This window comes from Bos taurus, chromosome 11, assembly GCF_002263795.3.
Source record: "Bos taurus isolate L1 Dominette 01449 registration number 42190680 breed Hereford chromosome 11, ARS-UCD2.0, whole genome shotgun sequence".
In the NCBI taxonomy this organism is placed as follows: Eukaryota; Metazoa; Chordata; class Mammalia; order Artiodactyla; family Bovidae; genus Bos; species Bos taurus.
Window position 1 is genome coordinate 21,516,148 of NC_037338.1, and position 19,979 is coordinate 21,536,126.

Genomic DNA, 19,979 nt, shown 5'->3' on the forward strand with positions numbered 1-19,979 from the left:
TCATTTCTAGAAACAATGCTTCAGTGAATATCCTATCAACTATCCATGGCAGTTGTGCAATAATCTTTTTAAGGTAAGTTCTACAAGTGGGATTTCTGGGATCTATGGGAGGCACATGATATATTTCGATCCTGCAGGTATGAACTTCAGGTAGAACTGAGACCTGGTTTTGCAGGAAAAAAGGCATCCGTGAAGAGTGACCTTCAATTCATTGAATTCATGCTGGTGGTAAACACTCAAGCATATGCAAGAGTTGTTTTTATAACTGTTACTTACACCTGGTAAGATGCAGCTCCAATACTCTGGCCACCTGATTCGAAGAGCCGACTCATTGGAAAAGACCCTGATGCTGGGAAAGATGGAGGGCAAGAGGAGAAGGGGATGCATAGGGGATGAGATGGCTGGACGGCATCACTGACTCAATGGACATGAATCTGAGCAAACTCCAGGAGATGGTGAAGGACAGGGAAGCCTGGCGTGCTGCAGCCCATGGGGTCGCAAAGTCAGACACGCCTAGTAACTGAACAGCAACAGCACTTGCACCTGGTAAGCAGGCAGGCACACAACCAGGGGGCCAGGGAGGAACAAGAGCCCAGGAAAATGGGAGTCTGGGAGCTTCTCGCCTCTGCAGATTTCCTGTGTGGAAAATACTGGGGAGTATTTTCCACTTGGGGATCTGGGCAATGTGTATTCGAGAGTACTTAGTCTATTTTGTGTAACCATTTCTATAAATTGCAGCAATTACATTCCCTCTAACTTTTCTATTGAGGCACTGTTTCAGGGCATTTCACAGAAGAGTCATGGCTTTGGTTCAAAACAGAATCCTTAGCACAGATTCCAGGAAGGCAGATTCCATTTTAGGCAAAACAACATTTATAAAAAATAACAACTACAAACAAATACCACAGATCTTACAAAGATAGTTATCAAAGAGAATACAGATTCACACAGAGCTCATTCCAGAAACACAGACTGCTGTAACATTATTCAGCCACACTCAGCAGTTTTTCTAAGTATTTTGTGAAATAAAACCTTCTATAGAAACCAACTGATACTCAATGCTTCGTATACTGTGGGTGAATGACAAACATATAATGGAAGAATTGATAATCATGAAGGTCTGAAAGCAAAAACTAGACATCCTGGGACTTCTCTGTGGTCCAGCATGCTTCCACTGCAAAGGGCATGGGTTCCATCCCTGGTCAAGGAACTAAGATCCCACATGCAGCGAGGCATGGCCAGTAACTAACCCTGAAGCTGGAGAAGACTGAGGGCAGGAGGAGAAGGGGGCAACAGAGGATGAGATGGTTGGATGGCATCATCGACTCAATGGGCGTGAATGTCAGCAAACTTCGGGAGATGGTGAAGGACAAAGGATGGCACCTGGTTGCTGCAGTCCATGGGGGTCACAAAGAACTGAACAACAACAACAAAACTAATTGTTTTAAAAAAACAACAAAAAACATGGTATCCTGCTTCAAAACCAAAGGTGTTAGGGAGGGTGGCAGGGTCAGGGAATTCAGACTGGGTTGCCCAGAGGCTGCTCTTTCAGCCACTCAGGGGAATCCTGGCGCTGACATCAGAGCTCATTATCTTTTAGTTTTATATATAACTTGATGGGGAAAACAATTTCATTATCAGTGCCCAAGATGAATCAAGCCCTTCTCTGTAAACCCTTGTTATCCTAGAATAAAATCCAACCTTTATTGTGGCCTACCGGCCTCTTAATGATTTCACTTCTGTTCACCCCTCTCCCCTACCTTTATCTCCTGCCACATTCTCACTGACCTCCGCTCTGGCCCGTTAGTGTCTGCTCTTCCCTCAACAGACCACCAAAACTCTGTGTTTACTCTTCATCCTATGCCCCTCACCAGGAATTCTCTAGCTTCTCAGTGTGTTTTATTCTCCTCCAAAGCCTTGTAACTCTGCCAGGGCTTTCTTTACCTTGTCCGTTACTGTAGCTCCAGGGCCTCGAACTGTAACTGGTACCCAACAGGTCCTCAACTAAGCTTCCTTCACTGGCACTCTCAGAGACTATATAAACTCAAACCCTGTAATAAATCCCTTTTTGCTTAAACTAGCTAGAGTGAATTCTGTTGTTGAATCCTGATCAGTGCAGAATAGGACACCAGAATTGGGCATGGGAAGCAAAGTCGAGGCCTTGGAAAGGCAGGCTACCTGACTGGTTGGGTCTGAAGGCCGGGGGATCTAATTACCATCAGTGGCTGTAACCCTGGTGAATGGATACCCAGTGATGAACCAATTAAGTACATAATCGCGTGTGGTCATCTGTAATAAAGTGCCTATTCAGGGCAGGGTTTTGCTGGACTGAAAGTGATCAAACAAAACCGGAACACATAGGAAAGTAATAAAAGTGAGGTTGGGCTGGTTGTGTCTCACTTCGCTGGAAAAATTGAAGAAAACAAAAGGATAGCTTTAAGTAAGGCTTTGATGCTTTGGTTCGAGGCACAGTTAGGAGACCGGAAGTTTCAATGTTTGCCCTTATTTCTTGTGTTTTTAAGACTTGCTCCACTGACCACTGGGATTATCCCAGAAGTGACTGAAAAATTGGACACTGAGAATAGTCCTGCTGGGTGCTAAATGACAAAACAAATTGAATTTATGTGAAGTTAATTAATTTCTCAGTTAATTAACTGAGACATACACTTTGAGAAATTAAATGTGACACTTGGGAGTATTCACGGAACTAAGAGCATCCCAACCTCCTGCCAAATATCCCTTCTTTTTTACTTATTTACTTTTTGGCCACACCTCATGGCATGTGGGCTCTTAGTTCTCTGACTAGGGATCAAACCTCTTGCAGTGGAAGCGTGGAGTCTAAACCACTGGACCTTTAGGGAAGTCCCAAACGTCTCTTCTTACATGAAGTAGCCCCCAAACTTGTATGGAGACTGGTCTTGCCTTGTGGAGGGCCCCTCACGATCTCACTCGAGGCAGCTGTAAAACATGGGTGCTGTCAATTCTCCTCAAGGCTCCTTTCCCTGCCACCCGTCAATGTCTCCAAACTTTGACTAAAGTCAGATCTCAGCCTGTTCCAAAGGACCTACTACAAAGTCAAAGAGAAGAAAAGAAGATTTGCACAGCGAAGAGAACTCTAAAAAGTGGCCAATCTATACTGGAGAATGTACGTGGAAATGGATTTCCTAGTGTCGGACCAGAAAGGAGGAAACACGACGTTACACTCGGCTGATTATAAACAGTTATGGGCACGCTTCCTATGGAGCCTGGCTCAATAAACTGCTTGGAGCAGCCAGGAGTGAGAGAAGGTGATTGCTGAATTGGTTGATCAGAATCTGGGTTAGATGGGTGCCTGTGCCAAATGAAATTGCAATGCTGGAAGTTCATTAGTAAAATGAAGAGGAAGAAATCCAAAGTTTTGGGGAGATAGGAGTGTTGGAGAGGATTTATCACATGCAACATGCTCATCTACTTCCCAGCTATGTCACCTCAAAGTATTAATGGTAGCAGTAATCTATGAAAAGTGAAAGTCATGTCCTACTCTTCCATGGAATTCTCCAGGCCAGAATACTGGAGTGGGTAGCCTTTCCCTTTTCCAGGGGTCTTCCCAACCCAGGGATTGAACCCAGGTCTCCAGCATTACAGGCAGATTCTTTGCCAGCTGAGCTACAAGGGAAGCCCAAGAATACTGGAGTGGGTAGCCTATCCTTTCTCCAGCAGATCTTCCTGACCAAGGAATCGAACTGGGGTCTCCTGCACTGCAGGCAGATTCTTTACCAACTGAGCTATCAGGGAAGCCTGTGTTTGTCCCCAAATCTGCAGTATTGCTTTCAGTTTTCTATTTGGTGCCAGACACTTCTACTAGGCTCCTCCTACCACAACTGCCTTCATTCCTTGGCTCAGAACCTACTGGTTCTTCTTCCATTTTCTAGTGTATCTATCCGAGAAGGCAATGGCACCCCACTCAAGTACTCTTGCCTGGAAAATCCCATGGACGGAGGAGCCTGGTAGGCTGCAGTCCATGGGGTTGCTAAGAGTCGGGCAAGACTGAGTGACTTCACTTTCACTTTTCACTTTCATGCATTGGAGAAGGAAATGGCAACCCACTCCAGTACTCTTGCCTGGAGAATCCCAGGGATGGGGGAGCCTGGTGGGCTGCTGTCTATGGGGTCGCACAGAGTCAGACATGACTGAAGCGACTTAGCAGCAGCAGCAGCAGTGTATCTATTTCCACTATCCAGTTAGGAAATGGGGAAACAGCCCCCAGGATGGATTCATGGACCTGACAGGACTACCATGGGATGGATTCAGGTTAAATTTCACTGGGGACTCTCAATAAGCTTCCCATCCCCACAAAACTGCTGAACCACAGTAACTTTCAAAGTTACTGGTGATTGGCTTTACTTCAGAGCATGATTCAGAGATTCCTGAGAGATTGGGTAGCTCTCTTTTCCCAGTACACAACTATCCTGGTAAATATTTGGTCACAGGCCATTCGGGAAGAGGCTGCTGCTGCTGCTGCTAAGTCACTTCAGTCGTGTCTGACTCTGTGAGATCCCATAGACGGCAGCCCACCAGGCTTCCCCGTCCCTGGGATTCTCCAGGCAAGAACACTGGAGTGGGTTGCCATTTCCTTCTCCAATGCATGAAAGTGAAAAGTGAAAGTGAAGTCACTCAGTCGTGTCCGACTCTATCGACCCCATGGACTGCAGCCTACCAGGCTCCTCCGTCCATGGGATTTTCCAGGCAAGAGTACTGGAGTGGGGTGCCATTGCCTTTTCCGGGGATAGGCTAAGAGAAAGAATTAAGTACACACACATGATGTCAATGCAGGGCTATTCCCCAAGGATAGCTGCCTCCTTCACGAGGCCCTGGGTCTTGGCTATTATGATGTGCTTATACACTAAGTCACTTCAGTAGTGTCCAACTCTTTGCAACCCTATGAACCATAGCCCACCAAGCTCCTCTGTCCATGGGATTCTCCAGGCAAGAATACTGGAGTGGGTTGCCATTTCCTTCTCCAGGGGAATCTTCCTGACCCAGGGATCAAACCTGCATCTCTTGCATCTCCTTTTGGGAGGCGGGTTCTTTACCACTGGGGCTTCCCTTGTGGCTCAGCTGGTAAAGAACCTGCCTGCAATGAAGGAGACCTGGGTTCGATCCCTGGGTTGGGAAGATCCCTTGGAGAAGAGAATGGCTACCCACTCCAGTATTCTTGCTTGGGAAATCCCATGGACAGAGGAGCCTTGCAAGCTACAGTCCATGGGATCGCAAAGAGTCAGACACGACTGAGTGACTTTCACTTTCACTTCACTTTCTTTACCACTAGCGCCACCTGGGGCTATTACGGTGGCTGAAGCCAAGCCTCTAGTTTATGTAGAAAAGAACTTTAGAGACCTGCCCATCTATCTTGTGTGGGAGAACCCATGGTCAGATCAAATCATTCTGATCACCACGCTGGCTCTGTTGTCTATTACAGGAACTTCTGGACATGCAGTATTCCTTCCTGGCCTCTGTCACCCAGGGACCCCATCATTCCTAGGAAACCAGGATGTCATTTCAAAGGAAGACTCTCCCTGCTTCAGCATGTGGGACATGCTGCTGCTCTTCTGGCTAAAGCACTTCTCAGTGCTCATGATTCACTCCCACCCCTCCACCAACCCACACCCATAGCTTTACAGGAAATTACCTATGATCAGTTTGCTGAGAAGGAAATTAATTCTTTTATATGTCCATCACACCTAGGTAAAGACGAATTTAAAAAAAATAAATTGAAACCTGATTTACAGACGTACATGCTGTGCTGTTGCCAGCCAGAAGTGGAGAGCAGTAGTTTTAAAAGACCATTTATAATTAATTGTTCCCTTATATATCTAATTCTTCATTAGATTTTAAATTTCTTGATGGTAGGACTGTTCTACTATGTATAGTGCAATGACAGTGAAGGGAATCTTTCCTGTTGGTAGGTGGTAATTTCTATCACATTACCAATTAACTTACCTCCTGGACCTATTTTGAACAGAGAAGGATTTTAGAGAATGGGAATGTATTATTTCAAATTTAATCAGATGACACCAGTTGCAGTTGCTTTACATACATGTAGTTTCTTCCATATATCAACTTGAATCAGCCATAGGTATATGTATGTCCCCTCCCTCTTGAACCTCCCTCCTACCCCCTTTTTTTCTAATTTATTTATTTTTAGTTGGAGGATAATTGCTTTACAATATTGTGTTGGTACATGCAGTTTCTTAACTGCAGCAAATCAAACGCAGTCTCAGGGCTTACTCTGCAGCTATTGATCTAACAAATGCTTTTCCCTCTATTAAAAAAGTAGAGGAAACCAGTCGCTTTCATTTGGCAGGGGAAGCAGTACATTTTCACCATCTTACTTCAGTGTTGAATTAGCTCTTCTTTGTGATATAATTTAGTCCTCAAGTCTCTAGACAATCTCACCATCTCACAGCTCATCCCGAACATCCATTACCTTGATCATCTTATATCTATACACCAGTTATTTCTTCGAACTGTGAATTTACCCTGATAAACAATGAAGCTGAAGCTCCAATACTTTGGCCACCTGATATGAACAGCCGACTCACTGAAAAAGACCCTGATGCTGGGAAAGATTGAGGGCAAGAGGAGAAGGGGGCGACAGAGGATGAGACGGTTGGATGGCATCACTGACTATTAGAGTTTGCGCAAGCTCCGGGACAGTGAAGCCTGGCGTGCTGCCGTCCACGGGGTTGCAAACAGTTGGATTCAACTTAGCTACTGAACAAACAATGGTCCCATAGGCTTGGTATGTATGCTGTTTAGTTGTTTACCTCTGGTTGCTATTCATTGGGTTTATACTCTTTGGGATGTTGAAGATTTTGGGAAGGGAGTGAAAGCAGACAAATATTTTAAATTAATCATAGTTCTCTGGAAGTAGCCAGCATTTCATAGAAAGAGTGGTGGGCCTGCATTGTTCCTATCTGCATTCCTTCATGTAGATCCAAGTCTTAGGGCTGACCCAAAGCACGCTGTATACCCTGGCACTGCTAAATACACTAGTAAAACACACTGTGCTGTGCTTAGTCGTTCAGTTGTGTCTGACTCTTTGCGACCCCATGAACTGTATGTAGCCCACCAGGCTCCTCTGTCCATGGGGATTCTCCAGGCAAGAGTACTGGAGTGGGTTACCATGCCCTGCTCACACTAAACACACCAAATATACTTTCCAAAGGAAAGCAGTGGAGTTCAGAGATCTCTGTGGTTGCTAAATACATACAAGACAAATGAGTTACTCAACTATGCCTTGTTCTTTCTTGCATCTGTGCATTCCACCAAGATCGCCCACCCAGCCAGTTCTTCCCCTTTTCAAAGTCTCAGCCCAAATGTGTCCTTCTCCGCAGAAACTTCCCTGATTCCCTGGGACCAACAGAGACTGGAGCTGTTCTTCTGTATCCGAAGCATTGTTGGTAACTCAATTTTCACTGTCATTTGTAATGGCTACTTTGAGTATCGGTTTCTTCATTAGATTTTAAGCTTCTTGAGCACAGGATTGTGCCATTATATCTTTCTAGCCTCTGCACTAGCAGAAGTGTTCAGTAAAATATTTCTGAAGTGAATGAATGAATCAAAGCATGCTCCACACTAAGGAGGCTATTAGGATGAATTAGATATGAGTTCTGCACTCAAAGGAAGAGAGAGTATGCACTTAAACACCTGTAAGGTAGTAAGTGCCAAGTACCGTAACAGGGATGAAAATAAAATTTCACGGATATTCAAAGGAGGGAAGCAATACCATTCAGAAAAAGGAATCTCACAGATAGTCAGAATGTCTAGGATTTCACATTCTAGAGATAATGATACAGATAGGGAAAGAGGACACAAAGTTAGGAGGAAAAGCATAAGCTAAGTCCTACAGGCAGTAGACTTCCTTCCTTTCACAGAAGGAAGAAAGAGATGTTCAGTTCAGTTAAACTGGTACATGGATTGAATGTATTATAGGTTTTATTTTCAGAGCCTTGAACAATGCATGATATTAAGCATCCATGTCTAACTTTATGAAAATGTATGTTAATTTATAAATTAATTTATATTTAAATTAAACAACAAATCTGTCCTCTAAAGCCAACATACAAAACCCTATTTAGCTCAAAGTAAAGTTGAAATATGAATTAATTCATTCCTTTAATTCATTCCTTTAACCGTTTTTTAAATTATTAAGAAAAATTTTTTTTGGTTACGCCTTGAGGCATGTGGGATCTTAGTTCCCCAACCAGGGATGGAACCCACACCCTCTGCACTGGAAGTACAGGGTCTTAACCACAGGACCACCAGGGAAGTCTCTAAAATTAATTTCTATTTTAAAAGTAAAATTAGAAAATTAGAGATGCCAAGGGAACATTTCATGCAAAGATGGGCACAATAACGGACAGAAACGGTATGGACCTAACAGAAGCAGAAGATATTAAGAAGAGGTGGTAAGAATACACAGAAGGACTATAAAAACAAGGTCTTAATGACCCAGATAACCATGATGGTGTGGTCATTCACCTAGAGCCAGATATCCTGGAGTGAAGTCAAGTGGGCCTTAGGAAGCATTATGACAAACAAAGCTAGTGGAGGTGAGGGAATTCCAGTTGAGCTATTCCAAATCCTAAAAGATGATGCTGTGAAAGTGCTGCACTCAGTATGCCAGCAAATTTGAACAACTCAGCACTGGCCACAGGACTGGAAAAGGTCAGTTTTCTTTCTAATCCCAAAGAAGGGCAATGCCAAAGAATGTTCAAACTACCGCACAACTGAACTCATTAAACATGCTAGCAATATAATGCTAAAATATACTTCAAGCTAGGTTTCAACAGTACATAAACCAAGAACTTCCAGATGTACCAGCTGGATTTAGAAAAGGCAGAGGAACCAGAGACCAAATTGCCAACATCTACTAAATCATAGGAAAAGCAAGGGAATTCCAGAAAAACATCTACCCTGCTTCATTAACTACACTAAAGCCTTTGACTGTGTGGATCACAACAAACTGTGGAAAATTCTTAAAGAGATGGGACTACCTGACCACCTTATCTGCCTCCTACAGAGATTTCCATACAGAGAAATCTGTGTGCAGGTCAAGAAGCAACAGTTAGAACTGGACATGGAACAACAGACTGGTTCAAAACTGGGAAAAGAGTAGGTCAAGGCTGTATATTGTCACCTTGCTTATTTAACTTATATTGAGAGTACATCAAGAGAAACGCTGGGCTGGAAGAAGCACAGGCTGGAATAAAGATTGCTGGGGGAAATATCAATAACCTCAGACATGCAGATGACACCACCCTTATGGCAGAAAGTGAAGAGGAACTCAAAAGCCTCTTGATGAAAGTGAAAGTGGAGAGTGAAAAAGTTGGCTTAAAGCTCAACATTCAGACAACGAAGATCATGGCATCCGGTCCCATCACTTCATGGGAAATAGATGGGGAAACAGTGGAAACAGTGTCAGACTTTATTTTTCTGGGCTCCCAAATCACTGAAGATGGTGATTGCAGCCATGAAATTAAAAGACGCTTACTCCTTGGAAGGAAAGTTATGCCCAACCTAGACAGCATATTAAAAAGCAGAGATATTACTTTGCCAACAAAAGTCCATCTAGTCAAGGCTATGGTTTTTCCAGTGGTCATGTATAGATGTGAGAGGTGGACTATAAAGAAAGCTGAGTGCAGAATAATTGATGGTTTGAACTGTAGTGTTGGAGAAGACTCTTGAGAGTCCCTTGGACTGCAAGGAGATCCAACCAGTCCATTCTAAAGGAGATCAGTCCTGGATGTTCTTTGGAAGGACTGATGTTGAAGCTGAAACTCCAATACTTTGGCCACCTCATGGGAAGAGTTGACTCATTGGAAAAGACTCTGATGCTGGGAGGGATTGGGGGCAGGAGGAGAAGGGGACGACAGAGGATGAGATGGTTGGACGGCATCACTGACTCGATGGACGTGGGTTTGGGTGGACTCTGGGAGTTGGTGATGGACAGGGAGGCCTGGCGTGCTGCGATTCATGGGGTCGCAAAGAGTCGGACAGTCGACTGAGCGACTGAACTGAACTGAACTGAATCTTTTAAAAAATTTGATTTGCAAAATCTACATGTGTATGTATGAAATGATATTAATTCTTCATTTGGCAAAGATTCACCCAATTTGCCACTTCTTTTTTAGTTTTGTTTACATACTTTTTGTCAAAGGGACTCTCTAAAACTAATATGACATTATTTGGCAGTTGAAGTTGCATTTCTTCTTCTTTAAAAAATTTCTTGGTTTAGTTGAACTTTCTCAACTATGGCTGATTCATGTTGAAGTTTGACAGAAAATAACAAAATTCTATAAAGCAATTATCGTTCAATTGAAAAATAAATAAGTTCACAAAGGAAAAAAAAACCATTGGCATTCTGATTAGATTTTTGTGCAATATATAAATCAGGAAGGAAGCCAAAATATAATAATGAATACTTCCATCCAGAAATATATGTTCATTTAAATAAAATCCTTTGTGTATCTCAGTTTTGTAATTGTTTTTAGGCAAAGTTTTAACATCTTTTGTATCTTTATTCCTAAACACTTTTATTGTTGACATTTGAATGGGATCCTTTTCCATTAGATTTTCTACAGTACTGATTGATACAAAAGCTATTACTTTTTGTGTACAGAATTTAGAGTGCTATACATACAAACATATATATGTACATATATATATATACACATACACACAGATATATGTATATATATGTATATGAAAACTGAATTCCATTCGTTTTAGTAACTCTAGGTAATTCTGTTAGACTACAATAATATCATGCAAATAATGGAAATTTTATCTTGTTTTCCGAAGTTTTAAATCCTATTTGTTTTTCTTAGTACATTATGCTGGCTAGAGTTCTCATGTTTTATTTCTCACTTTAATGATGGTTTCTCTAGTGCTTTATCATTGAATATAAAATTTGCAGTCAATTTGGAGAAGTTGTATGTCTGTATGTGTGTGTGTGTGTGTTTGTGTGTATAAAAAGTATTTTAGTTCTAGTTTGCTAAGGTTTTTTTTCCACCAAATAATCAGGAGAAGATGTTGAATTTATCAACTGACTTTCCAAATTTTATCAAACAAGTATTTTTTCTCCTTTAACTTTAGTGAATTATATGAAAGAACTATGGTTCATTCCTTGAATTCGGACAATCTAACATATAACTTTGAATCACTCTGAAATACATATAGCTTTGAAATACATTGTAATTTGTATTTGCAGTAGATTTGTCTATTAAATACTATACATTATTCCTCTAAGTTAACATTACCTTTGGTTAATATTCATTTGCCCTTTGAGCACATCCTGAGATTGGAGAGAAAGAGCCAGCAGATGCAAACAGGCAGAAGGGGGCTCAGATCTGAAATTTGCCATCGTTAATCCCACACTTCAATATTCTTGCCTTTAGAACCCCATGAACAGTATGAAAAGGCAAAAAGATAGGACAATGAAAGATGAATTCCTAGGGCTGGTAGGTGCCCAATATGCTACTGGAGATCAGTGGAGAAATAATTTCAGAAAGAATGAAGAGATGGAGCCAAAGCAAAAGCAACACCCAGTTGTGGATGTGACTGGTGATGGAAGTAAAGTCTGATACTATAAAGAGCAATATTGCATAGGAACCTGGAATGTTAGGTCCATGAATCAAGGCAAATTGGAAGTGGTCAAACAGGAGATGGCAAGAGTGAACATCGAGATTTTAGGAATCAGCGAACTCAAATGGACTGGAATGGGTGAATTTAACTCAGATGACCATTATATATACTACTGTGGGCAAGAATCTCTTAAAAGAAATGGAGTAGCCATCATAGTCATCAAAAGAGTCTGAAATGCAGTACTTGGATGCAATCTCAAAAATGACACAATGATCTCTGTTCGTTTCCAAAGCAAACCATTCACTATCACGGTAATCCAAGTCTATGCCCCAACCAGTAATGCTGAGGAAGCTGAAGTTGAACGGTTCTATGAAGACCTACAAGACCTTTTAGAACTAACACCCAAAAAAGGTGTCCTTTTCATTATAGGGGACTGGAATTCAAAAGTAGGAAGTCAAGAGCTACCTGGAGTAATAGGAAATTTGGCCTTGGAGTACAGAATGAAGCACGGCAAAGGCTAATTGAGTTTTGCCAAGAGAATGCAGTGGTCATAGCAAACACCCTCTCCCAATAACACAAGAGAAGACTCTACATCACCAGATGGTCAACACCGAAATCAGACTGATTATATTCTTTGCAGCCAAAGATGGAGAAGCTCTATACAGTCAGCAAAAACAAGACCGGGAGCTGACTGTGGCTCAGATCATGAATTTCTTATTGCCAAATTCAGACTTATATTGAAAAACATAGGGAAGCTTTTCATGAAGATGGCGCCGAAGGCGAAGAAGGAAGCCCCTGCTCCTCCTAAAGCTGAAGCCAAAGCAAAGGCTTTGAAGGCCAAGAAAGCAGTGTTGAAAGGTGTCCACAGCCACAAAAAAAAGAAGATCCAGACATTGCCCACCTTCTGGCAGCCCAAAACACTGTGGCTCAGGAGGCAGCCCAAATATCCTTGGAAGAGCGCCCCTAGGAGAAACAAACTTGACCACTATGCCATCATCAAATTCCCCCTCACCACCGAGTCAGCCATGAAGAAAATAGAAGACAACACACTGGTATTCATTGTGGATGTCAAGGCCAACAAGCACCAAATTAAACAGGCTGTGAAGAAGCTCTGTGACATTGACGTGGCTAAGGTCAATACTCTGATCAGGCCTGATGGAGAGAAGAAGGCATATGTTCGACTGGCTCCTGACTATGATGCTTTGGATGTTGCCAACAAAATTGGCATCATCTAAACTGAGTCCAGCTGGCTAATTCCAAATATAAAAGTTTTCACTATAAAAAAAAAAAAAAGAAAAACATAGGGAAAACCACTCGACCATTCAGATATAACCTAAATGAAATCTCTTATGATTATACAGTGGAAGTGACAAATAGAGTCAAGAGATTAGATCTGATAGAGTGCCTGAAGAACTATGGATGGAGGTTTGTGACACTGTACAGGAGGCAGTAATCAAGACCATCCCCAAGAAAAAGAAATGCAAAAAAGCAAAATGGTTGTCTGAGGAGGCCTTACAAATAGCTGAGAAAAGAAGAGAAGTGAAAGGCAAAGGAGAAAAGGAAAGATATACCCATGTGAGTACAGAGTGCCAAAGAATAGCAAGGAGAGATAAAAATCACTCAGTGATCAATGCAAAGAAATAGAAGAAAACAATAGAATGGAAAAGACTAGAGATCTCTTCAAGAAAATTAGAGATACCAAGGGAATATTTCATGCAAAGATAGGCATAATAAAGGACAGAAATGGTATGGACCTAATAGATGCATAAGATATTAAGAAGAAGTGACAAGAATACACAGAAGAACTATACAAAAAAGGTCTTAATGACCCACATAATCACAATGGTGTGATCACTCACCTAGAGTTAGACATCCTGGGATGTGAAGTCAAGTGGGCCTTAGGAAGCATCACTATGAACAAAGCTAGTGGAGGCGATGGAATTCCAGCTGAGCTATTTCAAATCCTGAAAGATAATGCTGTGAAAGTGCTGCACTCAATATGCCAGCATATTTGGAAAACTCAGCAGTGGCCACAGGACTAGAAAAGGTCAGTTTTCACTCCAATCCCAAAGGAAGGCAATGCCAAAGAATGTTCAAACTACCACACAATTGCATTCATCTCACACGCTAGTAAAGTAATGCTCAAAGTTCTCCAAGCCAGGCTTCAACAGTATGTGAACCGTGAACTTCCAGCTGTTCAAGCTGGATTTAGAAAAGGCAGAGGAACCAGAAATTGCCAACATCTGTTGGATCATCAAAAAAGCAGGAGAGTTACAGAAAAACATCTACTTCTGCTTTATTGACTATGTCAAAGCCTTTGATTGTGTGGATCACAATAAACTGTGGAAAATTCTGAAAGAGATGGGAATACCAGACCACCTGACCTGCCTGCTGAGAAATCTGTATGCAGGTCAAGAAGCAATAGTTAGAACTGGACATGGAGCAACGGACTGGTTCAAAACCAGGAAAGGAGTACATCAAGGCTGTATATTGTCACCCTGCTTATTTAACTTATATGCAGAGGACACCATCAAAATGATGGGCTGGATAAAGCTCAACCTGGAATCAAGACTGCTGGGAGAAATATCAATAACCTCAGATATGCAGATGACACCACCCTAATGGCAGAAAGCGAAGAGGAACTAAAGAGCCTCTTGATGAAGGTGAAAGAAAAGAGTGAAAAACCCAACTTAAAACTCAACATTCAAAAAACTAAGATCATGGCATCTGGTCCCATCACTTCATGGGAAATAGATGGGGAAACAATGGAAACAGTGACAGACTTTATTTTGAGCTCCAAAATCACTGCAGATGGTGACTGTGGCCATGAAATTAAAAGACACTTGCTCCTTGGAAGAAAAGCTATGACCAACCTAGACAACAAATTAAAAAGCAGAGATATTACTTCACCAACAAAGATTCTGCCTAGTCAAAGCTATGGTTTTTCCAGTAGTCATGTATGGATGTGAAAGTTGGACTATAAAGAAAGCTGAGTGCCAAAGAATTGATACTTTTTAACTGTGGTGTTGGAGAAGACTCTTTAGAGTCCCTTGGACTGCAAGGAAATCCAACCAGTCAATCCTAAAGGAAATCAATCTTGATTATTCATTGGAAGAACTGATGCTGAAGCTGAAACTCCAATACTTTGGCCACCTGATGTGAAGAACTGACTCATTTGAAAAGACCCTGATGCTGGGAAAGATTGAGGGAGGGAGGAGAAGGGGATGATGGAGGATGAGATGGTCGGATGGCATCACTGGCTCAGTGAACATAAGCTTGAGTAAGCTTCCAGAGTTGATGATGGATAGGGAGGCCTGGTGTGCTGCAGTCCATGGGGTCGCAAAGAGTTGGACACGACTGAGCAACTGAACTGAACTAAACTGAATCCCACATGTAATGAACCTGGAACTAGCCAGCAGAACTTCAGTTTTCTAGATTACTTACCCGTTTGGGTTTCTTTCCAGCTCATTTAAAAGTGTGTGATCACAGTACTCAAAGACTAAATGCATTTTCCTCTTTCTCCTGAACACCTCAATGAGGTTCACAAGATTTGGATGTTTTAATTGCTGCAAAGGAATTGAAATACAAAAGTTGGTGATTCACTTCTTGTAATAGTTTCTCCCAGACCCCTTACAATTTTAAGAGCCAAAGGCTTTGCTCATCTTTCTCTGTGCATTTCTTGCCGAGAAATTATTACAGTTACTCAAAAGAGGAACTACTCTTAGTAAGTACCAAAGAATCTTAAAGCTGGAAGAAAGAATTTATCTAACATACCCCATAGTAAAGGGTAACTAAGCTGCTTGAATCTCTCTGGAGATAGCAAAGTACAACTTAAAATATAAGCACTAAAATTAAAAATGCTTTATGAATTTAGTGGAAATTCTAAGTATACAAGTTGTAAGATGATCTGAATATAGAATGGTAATGGAATTATTGAGTAAAAGACTATAAAAATCATCTATACCCATTTAGCTTATATACTGTCATAGATTTAATGTAAATGGCTGCATTGAAATCCGGCTTGGATTTTAGTGTTGTGCTCAGAAAGACTAGATCTCAACCCTCGAATCTGAAATAACTGCATATTCCAGGAATCCTTATGGTTAGTCTGTGTCTAAATTTATCACATTTTCAGCTCTCTTCTTTGATTTTCTTGTTCTCTCTTATGCTGAGATGTTTAATGAGTTAAATTCAATTCCCAGACTGAAGCATTTCACAAGGCTGCCTTTCACAAGCATTTCACAATGTCGCAAATCAAAGGAAAAACCCCGATTAAGTAAGATAATATCACTAAAGTAACTACATAATTTATCACCCAACCAGGGTAACGAGTATAAACCAGGACTGTCCCAGGCAAATTGGCAAACGTGGTCACTCTGCCTATAGGTAAGTGACTGTATAATTTCACACGTGAACTACCACACTTTTGAAAGAAAATGCTAGCCAGACAAAAAGGGATGCTAACCACATGGAACACTGGGACAGAAGCTATAAACCAGGACATCTCATCACTCCTACTTTTGAGTCATCTTCCTGTTGTTTTCCCACTACAGTAGACGAATTAACTTTCCAAACCCTAGACACCATTTACTCAGAAAGATATGCAGTATTTTGTATATTGTAGAAACTCAACAAATATTTTGCAGGCCCGGTAGAGAGGCTTAAAGTACCGTGACTTGTACAGTATACTCTCTCTTATCTGTAAGCATGGCTTGATCAAAAAAAGAAAAAGAAAAGAAAAGAAAACAAAACAAAAAACCAACCAACCAAAAAAAAAAAAAATAACCCAGAACAAAAAGTATCACCCTGTGACTATGTGCCTGCTGCTCAACAGTGTGGGGAAAGAGAACACATTACACATTAACTATACACCCGGGGCACCAGATCAATGTGTCTCCTATGTGCTCCACCAGCTAAAAGAGCAGAAAGGCAAACAGTGGACGGAACAGGTCACACAGGTGAGCCAGATGCTTCGTGCTGAGCCAAAACTGCAGACTGGGAGCTAAGAGTCTCTATCAAGAGTCAGGGATGCGCAGGTACTGCAGCTGGATGTGCTGGCAAGGTTTTCAGCTCTCTCTCTGAGTGGATTGGCAATTTATATCTTCTTTGCAAATCAAATGAACTTAGATCAGAAAACAGTGACTTGTGTAAAGAAAAACAGGTAGTGAGGAGGAAATCAAAGGAAATTTAAATAGTAGGAGTATGTGAGGAAAGTAAGGTAGGTTTATCACGGAAGGGATCTCTTCAGGGCGCAGGTGGGTGAAACATACCAGAGGCAGGAGAGACGCACCTTCAGAGAGCCATCGTGCTTAGTTCTCAGTGGTGTCCTTTCTGCGACCCCATGGACTGTAGCCCGCCAGGCTCCTTTGTCCATGGGACTCTCCAGGCAAGAATACTGGACTGGGTAGCTATTCCCTTCTCCAGGGGATCTTCCCAACCCAGGGATCGAACCTGGGTCTCCTGCATTGCAGGCAGATTCTTTACCATCAGAGAGCCATCACTGGAGACCAAAGTGAGTTGGAATCTGGCTATTTTTTTTACCTTCAAGTGCACCCTTAAATTGGACACTTGTAACCCAGGAGGTGCTACCTGAGCATTAACTGTACTTGAAGGGTTGGTGGGAGTGGGTGCATAAAAAGCTTTCCTATTAGAAAACCACCCACTGCCAGGTTCAGACACACCCAGTTCATCTGTGATGAGCTGTGTGTCTGATCAGCACTCTCTGCTGGCCACGAAGTTAACAGGGAACTGTTTTTAAAATCATGATGGATGTGCTCTTGAAAACTCCGTGCATATCAAGTCATATTTTAAACAAAATGCTAAAACTTTTTAGTTGAGGAAACCTGCTACAAATGTTTTTAAAGGGAAGGGAGTTTTATCTCCTTTTAAAAACTAGATTTCTGGGGTTTTCCTGTAAACAGGTGACATATGCCAAAAAGCCAAGGTGAGCTGTGTGTTCCTGAGGAAATCACACTTTTGTTACTCAAAGTGTGGTCCACAGACAAGCAGCATCTGTGCCATCAGGGAGTTTGTTAGAAACACGGAATCTCAGGCTGACCCCAGACCTAGACTTAGAATCTGCATTCCAACAAGGTCCTCAGGGCATCCCGGTGCACTGCCTTTTGTCTCAGTTTCCTCCCTATGTCGCATGAGAAGCATCTCTAAGCTCTCTTACGGCTCTAAACTTGTAAGATTTTTTAGGATAGGAAAAAATTTGCATAGAAAACTTGTGAATCTTCCATATTAAATCCTATGTTGTTTTAAAGCCTTTAAAAACAATGTAAAGGCTTTGTGTAAAGTGTGTATACATAGCTGGGGGTGATGGTCAATGTGTCTTAAGAACCAGTGAGCTCAGGCGGGCCCAAACCAGATCGATGACTACAGGCACTCTGATGCAGCCCTGTGGGTCCCTCTGTACCACAAAAAGCCCTTTTGGTTGCTGGTTTATGGGGAGAAGGACTTGGCTGGGGGTTGGGAGGAAAGGCCAGGGCTGAAGGGGAGGATAAACACTGGGGATGAGGGGACTTAAGACACTGAATATTTACCAACCAGAATGAGTTTTTAACAATCAAAATTTGAACAGTCTATGGCTGTACTCATAATATCACTTAAAGATCAGAGTGGCCAAAGCCCAAAGTGATGATCTATTTACAGAGTTGCTGATACAGAGGAATTTAAGTCCAACAGAAAAAAAAAAAGATCACTTTAAAATTCTTTGTAATTTTCCAGTACTGTGATATTATAGATGTACAGAGGAAGTTAACCTACCTTTAACATGCGTATTTCTCTTAGAGCTATTTTCTTAACGACAGGATCATCTTCGGATTCCACAAATTTTTTAATAGCTACCACTTGTCCCGAGGTTTTGTTTCTGCATTTGAATACAACCCCATAAGACCCCTCCCCAATCTTAGCTAATTTTTCATACTTCTCCATTGGTGTTGAAGTGATTTAAATTTCTGTACTGATTGACTTGCAGCGCAGTGTTGCACCTGGAAAATAAGATGGCTTGGCTTAATCACTTTACCAAGGATAGGGCTCTCACAGTTTACCACCTAAAATTAATTTGCCCTGGATGCCAAAGGTTTATTTCCATTTAACCTTAAATATACTAAAAAATATCTGGAGATTGTTTTGTTAATTCAGTAAGTCCTATGTAGTTATTCCAACTACTGCAAAGATTCCACATATACTTCTTATCATGGGTTTGTGTGTACTTCAGTTGAGCTAAAAGAATTTGTGGAAAGGAATATTATCCAATCTATTGTTGTCATTATCCTCAATAAAATGTTTAAAATATGATGCTGTAAAACCCAGCTGAAGGAACACTGCACACTCTGGTGTATGGTGTTTTCTGGTCCTATTCCAGGTTAATACTGCTGGCTACGAAGTGGGAACAGGGCATGGTATGGATACAAAGTGCTCTACTGCCACCTGGTGGACAGAAGAGAGACGGCTGCTGAACAAAGCGGTCATTAAAAACACTAACAAAATCTTTCTAGAGTATCGTTTCTGACCCCTGCTGCTGCTGCTGCTGCTGCTGCGTCGCTTCAGTCGTGTCCGACTCTGTGCGACCCCACAGATGGCAGCCCACCAGGCTCCCCCATCTCTGGGATTCTCCAGGCAAGAACACTGGAGTGGGTTGCCATTTCCTTCTCCAATGCACGAAAGTGCCCCTAGGGTTTACATGTATGGAGGAATGGATCCTTAAATTCTTAGATCCTAAGGAAAATAATAAAAAGCACAAAAAATTAAGGCAGCTCTAATTCTTCATGAATGCTTTCATATCCATAGAGACTTCTATGATAATACTATTTTTGATTTTTCTGTCTTGCATCATACATCCATCAATTTTGTGGTAACTGGTTGACACGCTAAGTAACACATGAAGCCAACACAATTAGACATATACATCTAGCAATGAAAGATACACAAATTCTAAATAGTCTCAAAAATCCCACCCCAGAATCTTGATGATATAATCTCACAGTAATAGTTAGCAATTAAACAACATTGTTCCAATGAAATTACAGATCATCTGCACAAATTTTTATGAAGTAGGTGTTATTTGTATTCAATTATACAGATGAGAAAGCAGGCACAGTAAAGGAAGCATGGACTGAGAACTCAGGCAGTAGGGTTCCAGAGACCACAATTTGACTCACAACACTACACTGCCTTTTGGTGAATTCAAAAGAACGCGCAATTTGAAGAACAGCTTTATCCAGGTATTCAGATTAATAAAATGTCAAGTGAAAGAGCCAATCACTTTAAAAACTTCTCATGTTTCAAATGAGGACAGTTTTTTTTTTTTTACTTCACCATTATTGTCTTTTCCATCTAAAGAGTAT

General features: G+C 41.5%; 1 protein-coding gene and 1 pseudogene across 5 annotated transcripts in view; one reads left to right on the plus strand and one right to left on the minus strand.

The window, feature by feature from the left end:
- Nucleotides 1–19,979, minus strand: part of CDKL4 (cyclin dependent kinase like 4) — a 54,840-nt gene that overhangs the window by 22,013 nt on the left and 12,848 nt on the right. For 4 of the 5 annotated variants that reach the window (XM_005212618.5, XM_010809939.4, XM_005212619.5 and 1 more), the window contains 2 exon segments: nt 18,397–18,620; nt 15,073–15,194 (listed from right to left, as the gene is read on the minus strand). In XM_005212618.5, coding sequence (XP_005212675.1) covers nt 15,073–15,194; nt 18,397–18,564 — 290 coding nt within the window. In that variant the 5' untranslated portion in view covers nt 18,565–18,620. 5 annotated transcript variants of the gene reach the window in all.
- On the plus strand, nt 12,383–12,939 carry LOC782845 (60S ribosomal protein L23a pseudogene; annotated as a pseudogene).